Source organism: Hyperolius riggenbachi, chromosome 5, assembly GCF_040937935.1.
Source record: "Hyperolius riggenbachi isolate aHypRig1 chromosome 5, aHypRig1.pri, whole genome shotgun sequence".
Classification (NCBI taxonomy): Eukaryota; Metazoa; Chordata; class Amphibia; order Anura; family Hyperoliidae; genus Hyperolius; species Hyperolius riggenbachi.
In genome coordinates, this window is record NC_090650.1 from 353,807,267 (window position 1) to 353,832,525 (window position 25,259).

At 45.6% G+C, this 25,259-nt stretch overlaps 1 protein-coding gene across 4 annotated transcripts in view; it reads left to right on the forward strand.

The window, feature by feature from the left end:
* DNAJC5B (DnaJ heat shock protein family (Hsp40) member C5 beta) overlaps positions 1-25,259 on the forward strand; it is a 346,166-nt gene that overhangs the window by 290,500 nt on the left and 30,407 nt on the right. For all 4 annotated transcript variants that reach the window (XM_068237446.1, XM_068237445.1, XM_068237448.1 and 1 more), the window contains one exon: positions 20,517-20,691. In XM_068237446.1, the coding sequence (XP_068093547.1) occupies positions 20,517-20,691 (175 nt within the window). The remainder of the gene's footprint in view (positions 1-20,516; positions 20,692-25,259) is intronic.

Genomic DNA, 25,259 nt, shown 5'->3' on the forward strand with positions numbered 1-25,259 from the left:
ATATGGTCAGGCTGAGGTAATTCAATCACAGAACAACAGTGACGGTCCAGCTGATCGAATTAGGTATGTCCACAATGAAGCAACAACCTTATTATTTTGGGTGTGACCCTCAACACACTCATATAGGTCATTGCTTCATCGTGATATGCAAGCCCTTCACCACAGCAAGGTAACGATCATGAAGGGGAATTGACAGATGCCTTTTGTTTTGTTAGACATATACACACACCAGAAAAATTATGATTTTTTTATAGCGGCCGCTGCTAGCAGCGGCTTGAAACATTCAGGAATCCACCTGGAGTCCTGGACCCTGTTGGTGGTGGCAGAGAATGCAGTCAAGCGGCCTGCAGGCAGAGATGCTCTGTGGGGACTGATGTAGTCTTTGGGCAGGCAGTCGCGCAGCAGGCAGGCAGAGATGCCGTGTGGGGACTGACGAGGCGTTGTCAGAGGGTGGATCCCAAAGGGCTGAGGCGAGGCATTGGACTAAAGAAAGTTTGCATGTCCGACATCACCATCAGAAAGCTACAGCGTCCTGTCCTTGCCTGCGTGGACATGGGAGGAGGAGGAGGATTACTGGCACCTCTTTCCCATTGTGCTGTGACATCACCCTTAAGCACAGGGTAAAGCATACTTGCCAGCTTGTTGTACAAGTACTGCATCCTTTCTGCCTTCAGGTAACTTGGTAACAACTCTGCCACTTTGTGCTTATACTGAGGGTCTAGTAGCGTTGCCACCCAGTACAGGACTTTCTCCTTGAGTTTTTTTTATACATGGGTCCCTCAACAGGCTGGACAGCATGAAAGACCCCATCTGCACAAGGTTGGATGCCGACCTACTAGTCATCTCCTCTTCCTCTTCCTGACTGATGTCAGGTAAGTTCTCCTCCTCCTCCCAGCCACGAACAATACCATGGGTACCCGAAAGGTGAGCAGCACAAGCCCCCTGCGACGCCTGCTGCGGTTGTTTTTCCACCTCCTTCTCAAAGCCACCTTCCTCCGCTGACTCCTCTTCCCCTCCTCCTCCTCTTCCTCCCCCCCTCCTCTGTGCTGCCGCAGGTGTTGACAATAAATTGGGTTCTGGTTCACACAACTCTTCCTCTTCCTCCTCTACAGCTTGAGCCACCACTCTATGCACGGCACGTTCCAGGAAGAAAACGTATGGGATCAGGTCGCTGATGGCGCCTTCACTGCGACTCACCAGGTTTGTCACCTCCTCAAACGGACGCATGAGCCTGCAGGCATTACGCATGAGTGTCCAGTACCTTGGCAAGAAAATCCCCAGCTCCCCAGAGCCTGCCCTAGCACCGTAGCTGTACAGATACTCATTGATGGCTTTCTCCTGTTGTAGCAGGTGGTCAAACATGAAGGTCGTTGAATTCCAATGAGTCCGGCTATCGCAAATCAAGCAAGTTCTATTTCTGTTGAATATTGGAGAAGCACACCATGGCCATGTAGGAACGCCTGAAATCCGCACACACTTTCCTGGACTGCTTCAGGACCTCTTGTAAGCCTGGGAACTTACACACAAATTGTTGGATTATAAGATTCAGCACATGTGCCATGCAGGGCACATGTGTCACTGTCAACCTGCCCAAGCTCAAATCTGACAAGAGATTGCTTCCGTTGTCACACCACTTTGCCGATCTACAGTTGGTGTGGGGTCAGCCACTGATCCACCTGTTTGTTCAAAGCATCTGGGAGTGCTGGTCCGGTGTGACTCTCGGCTTTGAGGCAAGACATGTCCAAGATGGCATGACACTGTCGTACCTGGCATGTGGAATAGGCCCTGGGGAGCTGGGGGTGTGAAGTTGAAGAGGAGAGCGCAGAAGTAGAGTAGCACTCAGCCGAAGAGGTGGACGACAGTGAAGAGGATGTAGGAGGAGGAGTAGGAGAAGAAGAAGAAGAGGAGGTGGCAGCAGGCCTGCCTGCAAGCCATAGAGGTGTCCCCACCAACTCTGCTGCACAGCCACATACTCCATGCTTGCCAGCGGTCAGCAGGTTCACCCAATGTGCCGCATAAGTAATATACCTGCCCTGACCGTGCTTTGCAGACCAGGCATCCGTGGTCAGATGGACCCTTGACCCAATGCTTTGTGCCAGAGATGACACCTCTTGCCTTTCAACATCATGGTACAGTTTGGGTATCGCCTTTTTGGAAAAATAATTGCGACCTGGTATCTTCCACTGCGGTGTCCTAATCGCCACAGATTTTCGGAAGGCCTCAGAGTCCACCAGCTTGTATGGTAACAGCTGGCGGGCTAACAGTTCCACCAAGCCAGCTGCCAGACGCCAGGCAAGGGGGATGACTGGCAGACATTGGCTTCTTCCGCTCAAATATTTCTTTAACGGACACCTGGCTGCGGGCAGAGGAGCAGGAACCACTCAAGGTGAGAGGCAGAGTGGTGGAGGGGGGCTGTGAAAGTGCAAGCACAGCAGAGGATAAAGTGGCTGAAGATGCTGCACCAGGAGAAGGCAGAGGGTGGCTTTGTGTTTGTCTGCTGCTTTTCCTCATGTGCTCATCCCATTGGTGTTTGTGCTTGGAGATCATGTGCCTTCGTAAGGCAGTTGTCCCTAGGTGGGTGTTTCACTTTCCACAACTCAGTTTTTGCTGGCATAGTTTACAGATGACATTGCTGTAATCTGAGGCAGAGACACAAAAAAAATGCCACACTGGTAAACTCTGGGATAACGGCATTCTGGTGGTGGCAGCAGCAGGTGTTGAAGGGCGTGTTGGCTGGCTGACCCTAGGTGGTGATACATGCCGTCGGACACTGTCATGAGCTGCTTGCGACAAGCTCCCCCTGCTGCTTACAGCAACTCGTCTTCTCCTTCTTCTCTCTGTCTCCCCCTCTGAACTTTCCGCCTGTTCATCTTGTCTTCTGAAGTCCCACGTGACATCCATGCCATGATCATCATCATCATCCACAGCTTCGCTTGTATCAGACACCTGAAAAACTGCACCAACAACAGTTAGTTTATCATCATCCTCACAACTTACGTCCATGTGTGCAGTGACGCCTAAATGAGACATATTAGGAGGTGTTGGTGTAACATCCTTAGCGCCTTCATCTTTCACCAATAATTCTTGTGCATCAGTAAATTCACCACAAACATGTGGGAATAACTCCTGTGACATCTGAATTGGAGCGGCTGTGGTGCTATTAGTAGTGGTGGTGGCTGCTGGCTGAGTGGTAAGTAGTTGTGGGGTGCCCGAATCAGAGCAGGAGGAGGAAGATATGTCACGGTTTTGTCCGGAAGCTGAGGAAGATGAGGTGTTCTGTGTTAACCAGTCAACTAAGTCCTCAGAAGTTTGGGGGTTGAGGGTACGTGCCCTCTGAACATTGTGCATTGGTCGAGGGCTGCACAAAATCACACCAGCACGATCTTGAAAAGACCTGTGGGTTGCCTGCCTCTGCTTGTCATTTTTTCCATATTGGGTATGCAGTAGTACTAACAATATTCAATAGTGGTAGACAGTGTGTGTAATCACAAAGAGGAAAACAATCAGTGTCAAATACACAGCAGCTGTGTGTGTATCACAGGGCTGTATACTTTAACACACACAGAGAGATATCCTATAGTACGTTCAATCACAAATACAGTTGCAAGCTAAGCACTGCTTATGATACACAGTGTGCTGGCTTGTAATAGATAGGAGAGAATACTTTTGAACTACAAGGCCCATCAAATGACCGTGGTCTGTATGCAGTGTGTAACCAACACAGACACAGTGTGCTGGCTTGTAATAGATAGAAGATGATAGTAGAAATGCAAGGACCAGCAATGACTGTGGCCTGGCCTGTATGCAGTGTGTAACCCACACAGACAGATATCCTATAGTATGTTCAATCACAAACAGGGTCGGACTGGGACACAAAGGGCCCACCAGGAAAGCTTTAGACTGTCCCCCCGCCTGATCCCCTCTCTCCCCCCCATCTACTCCCCCCACCATTTTGTGCTCTCATATGCATGTACTCTAGAAATTTTGCACTATATACTGTATATACATAATTTAGTAGGACATTAGATGGTAGGGAATAGATTGTGAGCACTTTTGAGGACAGTGCCCAACAGGGAGAGGTCAACGTGCGGCGCGCGCAGTGCACCGCAGCAAAAATTAATGGGTGTCACCACACACTGGAACATGGGCATGGTCATGATGGGTCATGGGTAGACTTAAAAATACACACACACAAAAAAATACACAAAATAAGTAGCGGTGTTATTCACAGAGAGTGGGTCCGACCAGATACATTTTAGATAAAATAAGCAAGTAGTTATGTGCCTCATGATAATTCATCAAGTAGTCAAATGCCGCAAAATAAAAATATTAAGTAGTCCAGTGCTGTCCAACTTCACGGGCATGGAGGGCAATTTTTTTTTCCAGACCCCCCCAAAGAACAAAAAAAATCAAGCAGCAGTTTCCCCACAAAATGCAATCAGATTGGCAGCAGATTACCCCACAAAATGCAATCAGATTGGCAGCAGATTTTCCCACAAAATGCAATCAGATTAGTGGCATATTCCCCACAAAATGCAATCAGATTGGCAACAGATTCCCCACAAAATGCATATTCCCCACAAACTGCAATCAGATTGGCAGCATATTTCCCCACAAAATGCAATCAGATTGGCAGCAGATTCCCCAAAAAAGACAGCCTGGCGGGCAGGTCTATAGATGTCCTCAGTTTAGGTAAGCAGGTCTATAAGTGTCCCCAGTATAGGTAGCCAGGTCTATAGGTGTCCCCAGTTTAGGTAGGCAGGTCTACAGGGTGTCCCCCAGTTTAGGTAGCCAGGTCAATAGGTGTCCCCAGTTTAGGCAGGCAGGTCTATAAGTGTCCCCAGTATGGTGCCCCCAGCCTGGAAGGGGGGGGGGGGCAGTAGGCACAGAGTAGCGGGGAGGGGGGAAGCCTCCCCCCTCCCTCACCTGGAGCCCCTTCTTCCATGCTCCCCCCACCAAAATTGCAGCCAGCGCAGCAGCGAGCTTACCGAGAGCGATAGCTCTGCGTGCTGCTGGTCTGATCTTCTGCACTGCCCGATCACGCTCTCTCAGGGAGTACAATGAGAGCGTAATTGGATAGTGTCAGTGCAGAAGACCAGACCAGTGGCACACAGAGCTATCGCTTTCGGTAAGCCGTTCTCCGCTGCTGCCGCTGGCTGGCTGCAAATCTGGAGGGGGGAGCGTGGAAGGGGGGGTGAGTGAGGGGGGGAAACTTCCCCCCTCCCTGCTGCTCTGTGTCCACTTTCCCCCCTTCCTGCGCTGTGCCCCTCTCTTTTTCAGCACTGGGGCCAAGAGGCCCCTGGGAAAATTCCTGAGTTCCCGGTGGGCATGTCCGAGCCTGATCACAAATACAGTTGCAAGCTAAGCAAGCACAGCTTATGATGACAGACAGTGTGCTAGCTTGTAATAGATAGAAGAGGATAGTAGAACTGCAAGGACCAGCAATCACTGTGGCCTGGCCTGTATGCAGTGTGTAACTTATACAGACAGATAGCCTATAGTATGTTCAACCACAAATACAGTTGCAAGTGTTTTTATAGGGGGGCAGGGAGTCCGTGGGAGAGTGCAGCCTGATTAGCTGTCATCAGGGCCGGTGCTACCATAGAGGCAAAGGGGGCGTTTGTCCCGGGGCCTCGACCTCTGCCGAGGCCCCAGCAGTGCTGACCCTGCTATATTTTCTTCTCCCCCCCGCTCGCACTGCTCCCTGGGCCCCTGCTGCAAGTATATTAGCAGCCATAATACCTTAATCCCGGCGGGTGAGCGGGTGGGCAGCAGCTGCACTCGGAGACACGCTGTCTCCCTCCTTCTCTAGGATCCTGTGTGTGTTTACACATGACGCACCGGGTCATAGAGAAGGAGGGAGACGGCGTGTCTCAGAGTCCCGTGGGAGTCCGTGGGAGAGTGCAGCCTGATTGGCTGTCATCAGGGCCGGTGCTACCATAGAGGCAAAGGGGGCGTTTGTTCCGGGGCCTTGACCTCTGCCGAGGCCCCAGCAGTGCCGACCCTGCTATATTTTCTTCTCCCCCCCGCTCGCACTGCTCCCTGGGGCCCTGCTGCAAGTATATTAGCAGCCATAATACCTTAATCCCGGCGGGTGAGCGGGAGGGCAGCAGCTGCACTCGGAGACACGCTGTCTCCCTCCTTCTCTAGGATGCTGTGTGTGTTTACACATGACGCACCGGGTCATAGAGAAAGAGGGAGACGGCGTGTCTCCGAGTGCAGCCGCTGCCTGCCCGCTCACCTGCCGGAACTAAGGTAAATATGGCTGCTAATATACTTGCAGCAGGGCCCTGGGGAGCAGAGGGAAAATGGGGGGGGGGGGGGGGTTGCAGGGGCCCAATGCTGAAGTTTGCCCCAGGGCCACAGGGCCCCTTGAACCGGCCCTAGCTGCCATGTGTCTGCTGACTGTGATTTAGAGAGTCAAAGTTTAGCCCAATGACAAGGTATTTGTTCCCCTTTATTTGTTTGTACTATGTTCAGCGCTACGTAAGATGTTGGCGCTATATGTAAAAATATATATATAATAATAATAATAATATAGGGGCGGGTTGAACACGCTATGTGTTCACGTCCCGCTGCGGACGCGAACAGCTGAAGTTCGCCGGGTACTGTCCACCGGCGAACCGTTCAGGCCATCTCTAACCGCTAGTCTAACAGTAAAAACACACATACAGTGGGTTGCAAAAGTATTCGGCCCCCTTAAAGTTTTCCACATTTTGTCATATTACTTCCACAAACATGAATCAATTTTATTGGAATTCCACATGAAAGACCAACACAAAGTGGTGTACACACGAGAAGTGGAACGAACATCATACATGATTCCAAACATTTTTTTACAAATAAATAACTGCAAAGTGGTGTGTGCATAATTATTCGGCCCCCTTTGATCTGAGTGCAGTCAGTTGCCTATAGACATTGCCTGATGAGTGCTAATGACTAAATAGAGTGCACCTGTGTGTAATCTAATGTCAGTACAAATACAGCTGCTCTGTGAGGGCCTCAGAGGTTGTCTAAGAGAATATTGGGAGCAACAACACCGTGAAGTCCAAAGAACACACAAGACAGGTCCAAGACAGGTCAGGGATCCAGTTATTGAGAAATTTAAAGCAGGCTTAGGCTACAAAAAGATTTCCAAAGCCTTGAACATCCCAAGGAGCACTGTTCAAGCGATCATTCAGAAATGGAAGGAGTATGGCACAACTGTAAACCTACCAAGACAAGGCCATCCACCTAAACTCACAGGCCGAACAAGGAGAGCGCTGATCAGAAATGCAGTCAAGAGGCCCATGGTGACTCTGGACGAGCTGCAGAGATCTACAGCTAAGGTGGGAGACTCTGTCCATAGGACAACTATTAGTCATGCACTGTACAAAGTTGGCCTTTATGGAAGAGTGGCAAGAAGAAAGGCATTGTTAACAGAAAGCATAAGAAGTCCCGTTTGCAGTTTGCCACAAGCCATGTGGGGGACACAGCAACCATGTTGAAGAAGGTGCTCTGGTCAGATGAGACAAAATGGAACTTTTTGGCCAAAATGCAAAACGATATGTGAGGCAGAAAACTAACACTGCACATCACTCTGAACACACCATCCCCACTGTCAAATATGGTGGTGGAAGCATCATGCTCGGGGGATGCATCTCTTCAGCAGGGACAGGGAAGCTGGTCAGAGTTGATGGGAAGATGGATGGAGCCAAATACAGGGCAAATTTGGAAGAAAACCTCTTGGAGACTGCAAAAGACTTGAGACTGGGGCGGAGATTCACCTTCCAGCAGGACAAAAACCCTAAACATAAAGCCAGGGCAACAATGGAATGGTATTAAAACAAAACATATCTATGAGTAAGAATGGCCCAGTCAAAGTCCAGATCTAAATCCAATCGAGAATCTGTGGCAAGATCTGAAAACTGCTGTTCACAAACGCTGTCCATCTAATCTGACTGAGCTGGAGCTGTTTTGTAAAGAAGAATGGGCAAGGATTTCAGTCTCTAGATGTGCAAAGCTGGTAGAGACATACCCTAAAAGACTGGCAGCTGTAGTTGCAGCAAAAGGTGGTTCTACAAAGTATTGACTCAGGGGGCCGAATAATTACGCACACCCCACTTTGCAGTTATTGATTTGTAAAAAATGTTTGGAATGATGTATGATTTTCGATCCACTTCTCACATGTACACCACTTTGTATTGGTCTTTCACGTGGAATTCCAATAAAATTAATGCATGTTTGTGGCTGTAATGTGAAAAAATGTGGAAAACTTCAAGGGGGCCGAATACTTTTGCAACCCACTGTATTATATTATGATGTCAGGAAATATACTGACTTCAGGAATTATTGTAAATACAATACAATGTGCTGCAACTGTTCAAAACAGTAGAATAAGTCCCTTAAAGAATAGTATAATTCCCTAATATGAGGATCTGCCAATATTGTCTAGTTGCTGATGCCCTTGGTAACACCCAGATTTCATTTCCAAGAGAAAACTCATTGGTAGTAATTAAATGTATAAACATTCATGGAAGGAAAAGTAGGCGTGACCAATAGGTCAGGTAGGAGTACCAAACCACCTACAAACGCCAAGGCTATATAGGATTCTTGAAAACTTGGGTGCTGCCCAAACTGTATCCCTGTGAGGAGACCAAGATATAATAACAGTAAGGTCAGGAGTAAGCGTGACCAATATGGTCAAATATAGGGACTATCAGCAAACAAACATTTATGGCTGCAAATACACACAGAGATCCTTTGCATACATTAGCAATCAAAGCAGCAAAGAGGTCGGCACCACTCCAAGTATAAAGAAAAGCTCTTTTATTGCATCACCATTGTGGCTTAACAATGACAAACGTTGTTTCGGGCATAGCCCTTTTTCAAATTGCAGCAGCCATATACAATCACATAAGTGCAGTGCCTTAAATACCCCACCTCCACTAAAATCACCAATCGGTGACTCGCTGGGCGGAGACATGTGGAGGACCTGATGGGGAACTGAATAGGCTAATATGTAAATCACAATTAACCATTTACCTGCCAGCAAACACTCACCAGAAAGGAAATAACATACCTCCATTCATCGTTACCAAAAGGCCATGTGACATCGGCAACACTTCCTGGCCGTCACTGGCCAATCAGGGACACCCGCGTCACAAGACCGAACTATGCGTCAAAAAGTACGCATACTCGCGTGATAATACGCATAAAAGGCACACTAGCCGCGACATATGTCGCTAAGCGCGTAAAAACCGACGACAAGAACGCCTAAAAACAATGCGTCACAAAGTACGCATACTGACATGGCAGTACGCATGGACCGCAACACAAACGCGGAATGCGTTCCAGAACGCGTACAGCTAATCGGTGGCGCGTCAAAAAATGCGCATAAAACTGTGGCAATGCGTATGCGAGCAATCACAAAGATACATACGCATATATCTACAAAAACTCTGGCCTGTCTAACAAACGTAATGCTCATAAAATATAAGTAACAGTTAGGCATTCATGTTTCCAAACTTGACAAAATCCACTGATGTGGACAAGTCAACGATGGCACCATGATATCAAAAACGAATGCAGCAGGCAAATGATTCTATAGGTCACCCTCAGCAGGTCCACCACAGTGCAGCCCAGGGATATCTAAAACAAAATACAAAGCAATAGAATAAGAATATACAAATTCATACATTAAATATCAAACAATCAGAAGAAGTAATAGATCACAGGCATAAAGGATGACCCCACCCATCAAATAGAACCATGAATACAAAAACCCAAATCATATTCTCGATTGAGTCCATTTGGCTCCATCGTCCCCAATCGTCTTATCCAGAAAGCCTCCCTCTTACGCAACGCGACTTCCCTATCACTTCCTCTCCAATCCATAGGTACAGAGTCAATAATCTTAACTTTAAGTTGTGTAACTGAATGTTTAATCTGTGCAAAATGCTCAGAAACCGACTGGCCCTGCGTCTTATGGCGTATCACCGACTTGTGCGACGAAATGCGGTCCTTAAGACGTTGTGTAGTCATGCCCACATACGCAAGCCCACACGGGCATTTAAGCATATATACAACATAACTAGAGTCACACGTGTAAAAATCTCGCAAACGAAAAAGGGTACCCTGGGACGGGTGAGTGAAGGTATTACCCTTCAACACCATACCACACATGTGGCATCCCATACATGGGTACATACCCGTACGTTTATTCGCCGATCGTCTCTTATTCTTTGTATGTAACTTGTCCCGTATGGTCGGCGCCCTTTTAAAGGACATCATTGGCGGATATCGAAACTCGGGAACTCGTGGAAAACCATCAGATAAAATTCGCCAATGCCGTCGTATGACCCGTGAAATTACATCACTATTTGCACTAAACGTCGACACAAATGGAAGGCGAGGGCCAGTCGGCTTACGACCATGTCTAATCCGTGGAGTAAATGTCTCAGACGGATAGCCTCTTTTACGAAACCTACCAATCATTTCATTTCTGCGTTGAATTCTCTGGGACTCATCACTAACTATCCTGTCCACCCGACCCAACTGACTACGTGGAATGCTGTTCTTTGTACCTATGGGGTGGAAGCTTTTATAATGTAATACGGAATTGCGATCAGTACTCTTGGTGAATAGATCAATCGCCAATTCACCTCTCTCTCCTCTGGTGATGGATGTATCCAAAAATGATATGGAATTCGTGTCACTGTGGGACGTCAGTTTATTATAAGGGCAGCAGCCATGCAACTGGGAAATGAACTCCATAAGGGTCTCACGTGGCCCCCTCCATATGCAGAAAACGTCATCAATATAGCGCCACCAGCAAATCGCATGCCGGTGGAACAATGCATTATTGTAAACAAATGCCTCTTCGTACAGGCTCATATACAAATTTGCATAGGAGGGGGCCACATTCGACCCCATGGCTGTACCGCGGCGCTGCATGTAAAATTGTCCCTTAAACTCAAAATAATTAAAACGTAACACAATCCCTAATAGCGTCAAACAAAATCTCCTCTGATCCAAAGAGAGATCGGTGCGCGTCATCAGGAACCAATCAACAGCCTCTACACCCCCATCGTGTGGCATGGAGGTGTAGAGGCTTTCTACATCCAGACTGACAAGGAGGATCTGATCATCAGGAAGACGCAATTCCCTAATTCTTTCCAAAAACATGGAGGTATCTCTCAAATATGAAGGGGTAGATCGAACCAATGGTTGGAGTAAGGTATCCAAAAATCTGGCAAGAGGCACAAATATCGAGCCAACCCCGGCCATGATGGGGCGGCCCGGGGGGTTGACTAGAGACTTGTGAATCTTTGGGAGTGTGTAAATTTTAGGGGTAGAGGGATAATCGGCTTTTAAAAAAGTAAATAACCCATTATCAATAATATTTTTCTTCAAAGCATCATGTAACACACTATCAATTTGTTTCTGTATCCATGCCAAGGGATCTCCAGTTAGTGGTTCATACACTGCATCATCAGAAAGCTGTCGTAAGATCTCATTTTCATACATACTTGTGTCCATCACCACCACTGCCCCACCCTTATCAGCTGGGCGGATGGTGATGGACACATTATTCTGTAAAGCACACAAAGCCTCCCTCTCATCCTTACTGAGATTATAATTCAGGGTATGTTCACCCTTCCTCACACCCTCCTCCAACTTTTTGATATCACCCTGGACCTTGGATACAAAATTGTCAATCACAGGATGACTCGGGGGCAAAAAGGAGCTAGGGTTTCGGAAACCCAGTTCCTTCAACCTAAATTGTCCATCATCACCATCTCGATTAGCAGAAGAAAAAGTGGGTAAACACGAGAAAAAATATTTCAATCTAATGTTCCGGAAAAAATGAAACAGTTCTTGATCTAATTGAAAAAAATCAGTAGCAAAAGTAGGGCAAAAAGAGAGTCCATAGTTCAAAACATGAGTCTCTAACGGAGATAACGTATATGAGGAAATATTTACCACAAGGGACTCTACTTCCTCCTCCGATGTAGTACCCGTGGACTCAAGATCTTCTTGGAAGCTGCGCCTCCTCCGGCGCCTCCCTCCCCTATGCCTCCTTCTCCTCCACAGTTTGGGGAATCGTCTCGTGAAGAGGCCCTGGATTCCTCACGAGGCAAATCAGAGCCGGGTCTAGGGGGCCTTCCACCCCGAGGTGGTTTTCTTCCTCTAGGAATTGGAACACGCAGCCCAGATTGTCGTTGCCACGGATATACGTATCCAGAGACATAGTCACAAGCATCTCGAGTGAATTTGCCTCTCTTGTCCTCCTCGATTTTCTTAGTTAAAGTACCCAACTTGTTGTTTAAAGAATCCATAAAATCATCAAATTTATCTGTGGGAAGGGTCTCCTTGATATGTTTGGTCAAGACCTCAATCTTTGTTGTCAGTAGGGGTAATTCTCGCTGGATGCGGACGATCGTGTGCAACATAGCATCCAACGATGCCTTGTTCCAGATATTGGCCCACACATCACAATAAGCATCATCATTGGGAAATAGCGTCTGTGCCACATGTGCCCTCATCGACCGAGGAATCCTCTTGGCATGACAATATTCTGCTAGAGTCCTGGAATGCAAATCCAGGTTAATCTTCCTCCTCATGGTCATCTCAAGGTCATGTTGCAGTGGCTTAGGATCCGGAGTTTGTAAAAAAGATGTACCCCTTTCCACTATCGACAAGATCTCAGTAGCTTGTAGATCACTGTAACAGAACGTGCCTGCAGTCTTCTCCATCTGTGGAGTCGCCATGGAGCTCCACTCCTCTGGACACTCACTAGTATATTGTACTCTGTAGTCAGGAGGAGCTCCACACCAGGATAAAGATGAGTGTTCCTCGACCTTCACCTCTGTGTCCCCCGAGGTGCTCAGAACATCAAAGCAGCAAAGAGGTCGGCACCACTCCAAGTATAAAGAAAAGCTCTTTTATTGCATCACCATTGTGGCTTAACAATGACAAACGTTGTTTCGGGCATAGCCCTTTTTCAAATTGCAGCAGCCATATACAATCACATAAGTGCAGTGCCTTAAATACCCCACCTCCACTAAAATCACCAATCGGTGACTCGCTGGGCGGAGTCACCGATTGGTGACTCCGCCCAGAGGCGCCGGAGGAGGCGCAGCTTCCAAGAAGATCTTGAGTCCACGGGTACTACGTCGGAGGAGGAAGTAGAGTCCCATGTGGTAAATATTTCCTCATATACGTTATCTCCGTTAGAGACTCATATTTTGAACTATGGACTCTCTTTTTGCCCTACTTTTGCTACTGATTTTTTTCAGTTAGATCAAGAACTGTTTCGTTTTTTCCGGAACATTAGATTGAAATATTTTTTCTTGTGTTTACCCACTTTTTCTTCTGCTAATCGAGATGGTGATGATGGACAATTTAGGTTGAAGGAACTGGGTTTCCGAAACCCTAGCTCCTTTTTGCCCCCGAGTCATCCTGTGATTGACAATTTTGTATCCAAGGTCCAGGGTGATATCAAAAAGTTGGAGGAGGGTGTGAGGAAGGGTGAACATACCCTGAATTATAATCTCAGTAAGGATGAGAGGGAGGCTTTGTGTGCTTTACAGAATAATGTGTCCATCACCATCCGCCCAGCTGATAAGGGTGGGGCAGTGGTGGTGATGGACACAATTATATGTATGAAAATGAGATCTTACGACAGCTTTCTGATGATGCAGTGTATGAACCACTAACTGGAGATCCCTTGGCATGGATACAGAAACAAATTGATAGTGTGTTACATGATGCTTTGAAGAAAAATATTATTGATAATGGGTTATTTACTTTTTTAAAAGCCGATTATCCCTCTACCCCTAAAATTTACACACTCCCCAAGATTCACAAGTCTCTAGTCAACCCCCCGGGCCGCCCCATCGTGGCTGGGGTTGGCTCGATATTTGTGCCTCTTGCCAGATTTTTGGATACCTTACTCCAACCATTGGTTCGATCTACCCCTTCATATTTGAGAGATACCTCCATGTTTTTGGAAAGAATTAGGGAATTGCGTCTTCCTGATGATCAGATCCTCCTTGTCACTCTGGATGTAGAAAGCCTCTACACCTCCATCCCACACGATGGGGGTGTAGAGGCTGTTGATTGGTTCCTGATGACGCGCACTGATCTCTCTTTGGATCAGAGGAGATTTTGTTTGACGCTATTAGGGATTGTGTTACGTTTTAATTATTTTGAGCTTAAGGGACAATTTTACATGCAGCGCCGCGGTACAGCCATGGGGTCGAATGTGGCCCCCTCCTATGCAAATTTGTATATGAGCCTGTACGAAGAGGCATTTGTTTACAATAATGCATTATTCCACCGGCATGCGATTTGCTGGTGGCGCTATATTGATGACGTTTTCTGCATATGGAGGGGGCCACGTGAGACCATTATGGAGTTCATTTCCCAGTTGCATGGCTGCTGCCCTTATATTAAACTGACGTCCCACAGTGACACGAATTCCATATCATTTTTGGATACATCCATCACCAGAGAAGAGGGAGGTGAATTGGCGATTGATCTATTCACCAAGAGTACTGATCGCAATTCCGTATTACATTATGAAAGCTTCCACCCCATAGGTATAAAGAACAGCATTCCACGTAGTCAGTTGGGTCGGGTGGACAGGATAGTTAGTGATGAGTCCCAGAGAATTCAACGCAGAAATGAAATGATTGGTAGGTTTCGTAAAAGAGGCTATCCGTCTGAGACATTTACTCCACGGATTAGACATGGTCGTAAGCCGACTGGCCCTCGCCTTCCATTTGTGTTGACGTTTAGTGCAAATAGTGATGTAATTTCACGGGTCATACGACGGCATTGGCGAATTTTATCTGATGGTTTTCCACGAGTTCCCGAGTTTCGATATCCGCCAATGATGTCCTTTAAAAGGGCGCCGACCATACGGGACAAGTTACATACAAAGAATAAGAGACGATCGGCGAATAAACGTACGGGTATGTACCCATGTATGGGATGCCACATGTGTGGTATGGTGTTGAAGAGTAATACCTTCACTCACCCGTCCCAGGGTACCCTTTTTCGTTTGCGAGATTTTTACACGTGTGACTCTAGTTATGTTGTATATATGCTTAAATGCCCGTGTGGGCTTGCGTATGTGGGCATGACTACACAACGTCTTAAGGACCGCATTTCGTCGCACAAGTCGGTGATACGCCATAAGACGCAGGGCCAGTCGGTTTTTGAGCATTTTGCACAGATGAAACATTCAGTTACACAACTTAAAGTTAAGATTATTGACTCTGTACCTATGGATTGGAGAGGAAGTGATAGGGAAGTCGCGTTGCGTAAGAGGGAGGCTTTCTGGATAAGACGATTGGGGACGATGGAGCCAAATGGACTCAATCGAGAATATGATTTGGGTTTTTGTATTCATGGTTCTATTTGATGGGTGGGGTCATCCTTTATGCCTGTAATCTCTTACTTCTTCTGATTGTTTGATATTTAATGTATGAATTTGTATATTCTTATTCTATTGCTTTGTATTTTGTTTTAGATATCCCTGGGCTGCACTGTGGTGGACCTGCTGAGGGTGACGTATAGAATCATTTGCCTGCTGCATTCGTTTTTGATATCATGGTGCCATCGTTGACTTGTCCACATCAGTGGATTTTGTCAAGTTTGGAAACATGAATGCCTAACTGTTACTTATATTTTATGAGCATTACATTTGTTAGACAGGCCAGAATTTTTGTAGATATATGCGTATGTATCTTTGTGATTGCTCGCATACGCATTGCCACAGTTTTATGCGCATTTTTTGACGCGCCACCGATTAGCTGTACGCGTTCTGGAACGCATTCCGCGTTTGTGTTGCGGTCCATACGTACTGCCATGTCAGTATGCGTACTTTGTGGCGCATTGTTTTTAGGCGTTCTTGTCGTCGGTTTTTACGCGCTTAGCGACATATGTCGCGGCTAGTGTGCCTTTTATGCGTATTATCACGCGAATATGCGTACTTTTTGACGCATGGTTCGGTCTTGTGACGCGGGTGTCCCTGATTGGCCAGTGACGGCCAGGAAGTGTTGCCGATGTCACATGGCCTTTTGGTAACGATGAATGGAGGCATGTTATTTCCTTTCTGGTGAGTGTTTGCTGGCAGGTAAATGGTTAATTGTGATTTACATATTAGCCTATTCAGTTCCCCATCAGGTCCTCCACATGTCTCCGCCCAGCGAGTCACCGATTGGTCATTTTAGTGGAGGTGGGGTATTTAAGGCACTGCACTTATGTGATTGTATATGGCTGCTGCAATTTGAAAAAGGGCTATGCCCGAAACAACGTTTGTCATTGTTAAGCCACAATGGTGATGCAATAAAAGAGCTTTTCTTTATACTTGGAGTGGTGCTGACCTCTTTGCTGTTTTGACGTTCTGAACACCTCGGGGGACACAGAGGTGAAGGTCGAGGCACACTCATCTTTATCCTGGTGTGGAGCTCCTCCTGACTACAGAGTACAACATACATTAGCAATCTGCACATAATAGGGATATTAAAGACACCATATCTACTTCCTGCAAGAAACCAAAGAGGTAAGTATCAGAATCAGAATCAGAATCTTTTATTTCGCCAAGCACGACTGGTCCGTGCCCGGAATTGGGTTTGGCAAGTACAGGGTTAGTGTGAGAACGAGCAGGACATACGATACATACATGTAAGCAGACAGGCAATATAAAGGATACAGTTACAGCATTTGGACACATTTGAACACGTATATATGAAGTTTGCAGCCGTGCAGTCAGGCTAGGTGCTACCAGACACCACTTGCCGTGGTAGGATGAGGAGGTATCTAAGAGTTCTAAGAGTTCAGATAATTTACGGCTGAGGGGAAGAAACTGTTCCTGTGCCTTGTGGTCCTGGTGTAGATGGATCGGAATCTCCAGCCTAAGGGGAGCCTACTAAAGAAACCTGGGTGGGACAGGTCAGAAGCGATTTTTTGAGCTCTGGAGCGCAGTCTAGAGTTGAAGATTAGGTCAAGAGAGGGGAGTGGTTTCCCGATGATTCTCTCCGCTGATCTGATGACCCTCTGCAGTTTGTGTCTGTCGCTGGCGGAGGAGCCAGCATACCAGATCAGGATGGAGGAACAGAGGACAGATTCAATTGTGGCAGTGTAGAAGCTCGTCAGAAGCTTGCGGGCCATACCGAACTTCTTTAGTTGGCGTAGGAAAAATCGCCTCTGCTGGGCTTTTTTCTGGGTTGAGGTAGTGTTGGCTTTCCAAGTCAGGTCCTTAGAGATTGTCGTGCCAAGGAGGCGTGCACAGGGGACCTTCTCAACTACCGTGCCGTCAATTCTGATCGGGGGTGGAGTGGTAGCGCGTTTCCTAAAATCGACAATAATCTTAACCGTTTTTGTAGTGTTGAGGACCAGCCCGTTCTCCCTACACCAGTGGCAAATTCTGTCAACCTGGTGGCGATACTCCTGCTCATCATTCCCAGAGATGAGGCCAACGATGGTGGTGTCATCAGCGAACTTGAGGACTTGAGTCCGCGGTGGACCTGCAATTGTTAGTGTATAGGGAGAATAGGAACGGCGACAGTACGCATACTTGGGGGGGCCCTGTATTGGTGGTCCTTGGTTGGGAGATGATAGTGTCCAGCTTGACGGCCTGGGATCTATTACTTAGGAAGTATGGTAAGGTTATAACCACTCACAGAGGATAGAGAGGTGTAACCAATATGATCTAATACAATACTATTCATAGAATATATGGGAGCCAGGAGACTAATAATAATGTATAGAAGCCGCTTGATGGATATATAGCCAGGAACACATGAGTATATCAAACAAGGTGATCACCAATTTACAGCTTAGGAGTCTCATAAGTTTACTGCTGCGAAAATGAGCTGCAAAATATGCATGGCCAAAGGATCCAAAAACTTGAATCTTGTCACAGCTTAGTTAATTAGACAGTGCTGCCTCCATTGTAGCACCAGTAAAGCGTGGCAGCATATCATATGATATACTTACCTCTTTGGTTCCTCGCAGGAAGTAGATATGGCGTCTTCAATATCCCTATTATGTGCAGATTGCTAATGTATGCAAAGGATATCTGTGTGTATTTGCTGCCATACATTTTTGTTTGCTGATAGTCCCTATATTTGACCATATTGGTCACGCTTACTCCTGCCCTCTGTGAGTGGTTATGACCTTACTGTTATTATATCTTGGTCTCCTCACAGGGATACAGTTTGGGCGTCACCAAGGTTTCAAGAATCCTATATAGCCTTGGCGTTTGTAGGTTGTTTTGTACTCCTACCTATTGGTCATGCCTACTTTTCCTTCCATGAATGTTTATACATTTAATTACTACCAATGAGTTTTCTCATGGAAATGAAAGCTAGGTGTTACCAAGGGCATCAGCGACTAGACAATATTGGCAGAGCCTCATATTAGGGAAGTATACTATTCTTTAAGGGACTTTTTCTACTGTTTTGAACAGTTGCAGCACATTGTATTGTATTTACAATAATTCCTGAAGTCAGTATATTTCCTGACATCATAATATAATATGTGTGTGTGCGTTTTTACTTCTTTTTCAATAAAGTGCAGTTTTTGAGCAGCATATACTGGTTTGTGTCCTTCGGTTTGCTTGTTTTTTTGTTACCAGTGCTGGTACCTGCATTAAAAGACCACACATTTAATATTTATTTCCCTATCTATTTTCTATTCAGGTGCTTCAACCTGCATTACAATTTTAGACTAAGAATTAGTACATAATTTGCATTCAAGGCATGTATTTAGCCCCTGTGGGACTTTGTATGTCTCTGTTGGCTTACACTTCAATGTCAGCCTGGAGCACAGTCACTTGTTTGATGTCAAATACAGCAATAGTCGCTATGTTCTTGAGAAATGTCAGAGAGCAAAACCGGTCGTGCAGGAGATGGGTGGCACCTCTACCTCTACCCTGCAAAAGGTTATTGTACATCTAGCATGTTTGTAACTAGGTGAATCTATTTGCTTTGGTCCAGTTTGTAAGTGTCTTATTCCTTTATTTTTACTACTTTTTACTGATAAAACAAACAAAAAAGCAGTCTGCACTTAGCTGATTTACCTCTTTTTGTTTTATTAACCCTGAATGGGCATCCTTTGGATCTGTGAGGATGGGGACAACCGGGCATCAGAGGGAGATTGGCGGCAACCTGAGATCTTGATACAGAGAACAAGGCATTTTGTGCACATATACCTGTTTTGCAACTTTATAATGTGGGTTTTTACAGGCTGATAAGCTGTCATTTTGCTTGTTATTGGTAGCAGTCTTTTGTTTTTGATCCAGAGCACATAGTTATTTATAAACATAAAGACTATTGCTGTATTTGACCTGCTCTGACATCTACTATATAATTGGCGGGACTTTGGGACATTGTCTATACTCAGCAGCTGTCGTTCAACAGTATTAAAAAAGCTTCTTAACCGCTTTACGACCACATCACGCCAATTGCGTGAACACGGTGGCTCCTCCAAGACCGCGTAACGCCAATTGGCTTTAAGTCCTGGGGGCGCGTTTTGCAGGAGATTGCGCGCGTATCTCCCTTGAATGATGGAGCTCCGCTCCTTCGGTCTCCCACTGGGAGACTGTTAGACAGCAAAAATGTTGTCTGTTAACACTGTACATCGATGCGATCTACGGCATCGCTGTACTGGGGGGCTGGCTAGCAGGGGGAGGGAGGGAGGGAAAAATTATAAAAAAAAATAGTACGTTTTATAAAAAAAAATGAGAAATACATTTATTTTAAAAAAAACAATAACCTGCAGCAGCAATCAGAGCCCACCAACAGAAAGCTCTGTTGGTGGGAAGAAAAGGGGGGGGGGTCATTTGTGTGCATGGATGTGTGGTGAGCTATTAAAGCTCAGTTTACTGAGGAATTACAGACACAGAGCTGTCTGCAAGAAGAAACAATCAGCCTGTCACTCTTCAGTGGATGATAGCTGCAGGGGGAGAAGGTAAACACACAAATGATCTCTTGAGATTGAAAAGGAAGGCTGTATACAGCTTGTGTATGGATGTATTTTCTATGTGTGGACATACTGTACATCAACCTACTTCCTTTTTTGGTGGCCATTTTGTTTGTTTAGAAACAAAATTTTAAAAACTGTTTTTGACTACTTTTAATGCAGCGGGGAGCGGCGAAATTGTGACAAAGGGGAATAGGAGAGGTCCCCTAACGCACTGGTATGTTTACTTTTGTGCGATTTTAACAATACAGATTCTCTTTAAGAGGTTAACACCTCTCAGCTCTCTAATGCTGGAAATACACAAAGAGTTTTTTCGGGCAGATTTACTGGCCGATCAATTATCCAATCCTTTTTCCGATCGTTTTTCTGATCGATTTCCATTCACTACTATAAAAAAATCGATCAGAAAATCGATCAAAATCAGATCGGAACTGTCTGAAATTATCTATCGAGCCATCTACAGTATCTGCCAACATAACAAACAAAAGTTAATTGCATTGTTCTCTGATCACAGTGTGTACATTTCTCTTTGTGCCTAGGGTTTGTTTGCAATCTGTGGACTCCTGACTGGTTGTTACTTCTGCTGCTGCCTTTGCTGTTGCTGCAATTGTTGCTTTGGGAAATGCAAACCCAAACCACCTGGAGGAGATGATTATGAGTTCTACGTATCACCGGAAGACCTGGAGGAGCAGATCAGAACAGACATGGAATCAGGTGGTGTATACTGGGCAATGCATTTCTTAATCATAATTCAGCATACATGAAGCACATAGTAAAACATTTATTTTCAAATTTAAGGAATAATTGTGGTGACAAATGACTCCCTGAGTCCTCATTACACTTCACTTATATCACAGGGATTAACGTATAGGATAGGGCATCAAGCATTATAGCTGTATTAGTCAATGGCCAAAATTCCAGAAATACCATACTCCAACCTTACCTCCTGTGCCATTCATACTCATGGGGTGACATCATTAACTGCTGTGAATGGACAACCACACTGCAGGAAAGGATGCCATACCACCTTGTTCTTTACTTACTAGCTGTATTAGTCAATGGTCATAATTCCAGAAATACCATACTTCAACCTTACCTCTTGTAGGGTTTTTTTTTTCGGTGGTTCTTGTAGGCACAAAGAATACCTAAGTGAGAAGTAGAGAGAGACTGGGAGCCCAATGTTGCAGTGTTGTTTGGTATAAGAAGGATGAAAGTATACTCACAAAGGTCGGTTGCAGTTCTGCCAACTACCGTATAGGCCTGCAGGGAATTGACCGTCCCTGCTCTTTACTCCAGGTCCTGCTGGATATTGGACAGTCGCTCTCCTGTAGTAGAATAGACTTTCCAGAATAAATGCAAAGCTATTTCCTCCAAAGGAGGTCTGACTAGTATTGGGTAGGATAGAGGTGCCCTCTGTGTATTCTATTTTAGTTTTTCTTTTAAAAGGACATCTGAGGTGAAAATAAGATGATGAGAAAAACAATTGTGTCTATCCTCCTTTTAAAAATGACTTTAACCTCCTCAGCGGTAACCCCGTGTGTGACACGGGGTAAGCCGCCGGAGGGTGCCACTCAGGCCCTGCTGGGCCGATTTACATAATTTTTTTTTTTTTGCTACACGCAGCTACCACTTTGCTAGCTGCGTGTGCATAACGATCGCCGCCGCTACCCGCCGATCCGCCGCTATCCGCCGCGCCGCTCCCCCCCCAGACCCCTTTCGCTGCCTGGCCAATCAGTGCCAGGCAGCGCTGAGGGGTGGATCGGAGCACCCGCTGACGTCACGACGTCGGTGACGTCATCGCGATCGTCGTCATGGCGACGGGGAAGCCCATACAGGGAATCCCGTTCAGAACGGGATTCCCTGCAGGGTAAAAGCGCCGGCGGTGATCGGAGGGGTGGGAGGGATAGCGAAGGGAGGGGGAAAGCATGTAGCTAGCGCTAGGCTAGCTACATGCTTTAAAAAAAAAATTTGAAAAAAAAAGTGCTGCGCTGCCCCCTGGCGGATTTATTGTACCACCAGGGAGGTTAAGATATCTCACAGTTTTATTTTATATTTAAATCTAGTTTTTTAAGTTTTCACTGCTTCATTGTCTCTGCTCAATGACACCTTCATTGGAGTATGCAAGAGCTCAAATCTATGAGTTATTGACCCTTTTTTCTTTTTCCTGCTGCAGGAAGCCATTTACTGACAGGAAAATATTTTATGGCTGTAATTACTTATCAATGAGGGTTATGCTATAGTCTGACCCAGTCCGACTCGGTCCCGACCCGGATAGAATCTGTCACTTGCATACCTGATGTTTAAAGAGGAACTCCAGTGAAAATAATGTAGTAAAAAAAGTGCTTCATTTCTTACCATAATTGTGTATAAATGATTTAGTCAGTGTTTGCTCATTGTAAAATCTTTCCTCTCCCAGATTCACATTCTGACATGTATTACATGGTGACATTGTTACTGTGGGCAAGGTTATGTAGCTGCTCCTAGCTGTTTTGGCTGTTAGAGACAGCTGTAAACAGCTAATTCCTGTCTGTGAACATTGTTACATTGTGGCAGTTTGCCCAGAGTACCACGGTACTCAGAGCTTCTTGTGGGAGGGGTTTCAGCACAAAATCAGTCATACAGCGCCCCCTGATGGTCTGTTTGTGAAAATCATTATATTTCTCATGTAAAAGGGGGTATCAGCTACTGATTGGGATAAAGTTCAATTCTAGGTTGGAGTTTCTCTTTAACTCTTTCAGGCAAGAAAGAAAAAAAGGAACACAGTCTAGTTATTTGTGTGCTTGGTACTATACATACACATCTAACTCATCATGTTACATGTCACCTCGGTTGTCTTTTAAAAATGATGAATAAAAAAAGAGAGAGGTAATCGCTTACCTCTCCAGATGATATAGACACCAGTTTATTCAAAAAATTGATCGCACAACGCGTTTCATGGATTATGGCCTTCTTCCTCAGGTCAATACAAAATGTCTTAATAGCACAGGGAATAGCGTGTAGGTGCTTCTAATCTATAGGCCCCTACACTCTATCCCCTATGTTATTAAGGCATTTTGTATTGACCTGAGAAAGCGGGCCATGACCCATGAAACGCGTTGTCAGATTGTTTTATGAGGTTTTGCGCCAGATAAAATGGGTACAAGAAAGTTCCCATCCCTCATAGTAAAATATTGTTAATTATACCAGCCCCCTGTATTGTCAGGTCCCTCAATGTCCCTCTGAGCTGATCCATTGTGCTTTTGTGAAGTCCGCAATCTAGCTGGGATGCTCACCACTGCGCATGCACTGTTCCCATTTCTAGGAGCAATTGCATTTGCAGTAGTCCACAACTGAGCATTCATTGGTCTTTTAATGTGGACCTGAACTCAGAACATCCTCTCTGCTCTAAAAGGTACATAACAGCATAATAACCTTTAAACAAAAAAACATTTCTTTGTTAAAGAAAACCTGTAACTTAAAAATGTTCCCCTGGGGGGTACTCATCTTGGGTGGGTAAAGCCTCTGGATCCTATCGAGGCTTCCCCTGTGCTCCTGTGTCCCACGGCGGTCTCGCTGTGCCCCTCCGAACAGCGGGGATGTAAATATTTACCTTCCTGGCTCCAGCGCAGGCACAGTATCGGCTCTCCGCTTGGAGATAGGCGGAAATAGCCAATAGCTGTCGGTCCCCTCTACTGCGCAGGCGCAAGTCTCCTGCACCTGCGTAGTAGAGCGGATCCGACAGAGATCGGTTATTTCCGCCTATCTCCGTGCTGAGAGCCGCAACAGCGCCCCCGCTGGAGCCAGGGAAGGTAAATATATCAAGCTTTGTCAGGCTTGTCGAGCGAGGATAGCGGGTTGCTTCAGGGGAGCCAGCGCTGGACTTCCTGCAGCTACAGGGATGGGGGAAGCCTCATTAGGATCCGGAGGCTTCCCCCTCCCGAGGTGAGTACCCCCCAGGGGATGTTTTTTTTTTATACAGAGTCTCTCTAAAGCTGATACAAATCCTAAAATAAATCTGCACTATTTCTACTTCCTGATTCATGGAAGCAGACATATTGTTAACAACCTGTGCTTTCAAATGGGCTTATCTGCTTTGGCAGTCATGTGACACAGGGGAGAGATCAGATTACAATTTGTGATTAGACACAAATGAGGGGGAATTAAACAGGCTAAACTCTATAAATACATACAGGGTGCATTTCTCTATGTTTTCCTTCTGTCATGTGCAAGAGTTCAGGTCCACTTTAACTTATCAAGCACCTTTTTATCTCACATAACTTTGGCTGTCCAATGTTTCCCTAGAGATGTTATTGCTATGGCATTGGCTGTCATCGTTTGGCTAGAATTTATTTTTTTTAGTTGTTTTCCTGCCTAGGATTACATGCAACCTTCTGTTTACAAGCCTGCTAAGAATGGCTTATTTTTGCTTCTTTTATCTTACACTATTCATGTGTGTTGTGGTGACCTGGTTACAGAGAGTGGTGGAACCAGTCAGTGAACACAATTCCACCTGGTGGATTCATTTCTTCCCATCCGTTACAAAGCCTATTTCCCTTTTCAATGGTTGTGTGGCCATGGACATAAGGCCCTGTTTACACTTAATCAGTTGCTCAGTTATAACTGAAAGGTCAACTGATTTTCAAAGTAAGTCCCATGTTTTCCTATGGCACCTTTCACACGCGTTTTAACTGAAATCTTTTTCACAATGCACTGCTATAGAGAAGGAAAAAAAATGTGTACCAACTGATTAAGTGTAAACGAGGCCTTACTGTACATGAATATCCTGTACAGAACAGAGCGTTGAGATCTTTTTGTCTTATGGCAACAGATTTTAGTTAGATTTAGGTGTCTAACTGATAAGGTTATTGCAATACAGTAACATCCCTTCATAGTAAATTCCAAGGGACCTAAAAAAGTAGTGTTTACTATATCAGAAGCTTACTATATCAGAATTGGTCATACTCAAGCAAATAAAGTATGCAATAGTACTTAATTCAGTCAATAATTGGGGGTAATTTCTTCTTTTCAATGCTTCAGCGAGTGAGCACAGACAGCATCTAACTTGACTAACTTAAAATGCACAGTGCTCAATATGTAATGATTTGCATGCAAATAATCACGCAACAACTTGCACAGGACGAATAGGTCTTACCAATTAATAGAGGTACAGTACTGATAGTCTGCTCCTCTGTCCACATTTTTGTGCAGCCCAGATGATACTGAAGTGTTGCAGCCATGCACAAGCAAGTCACAGGTGACAGGCAAATCCCTCAATAATCAGTCAGCAACTTACACAGGAAGCA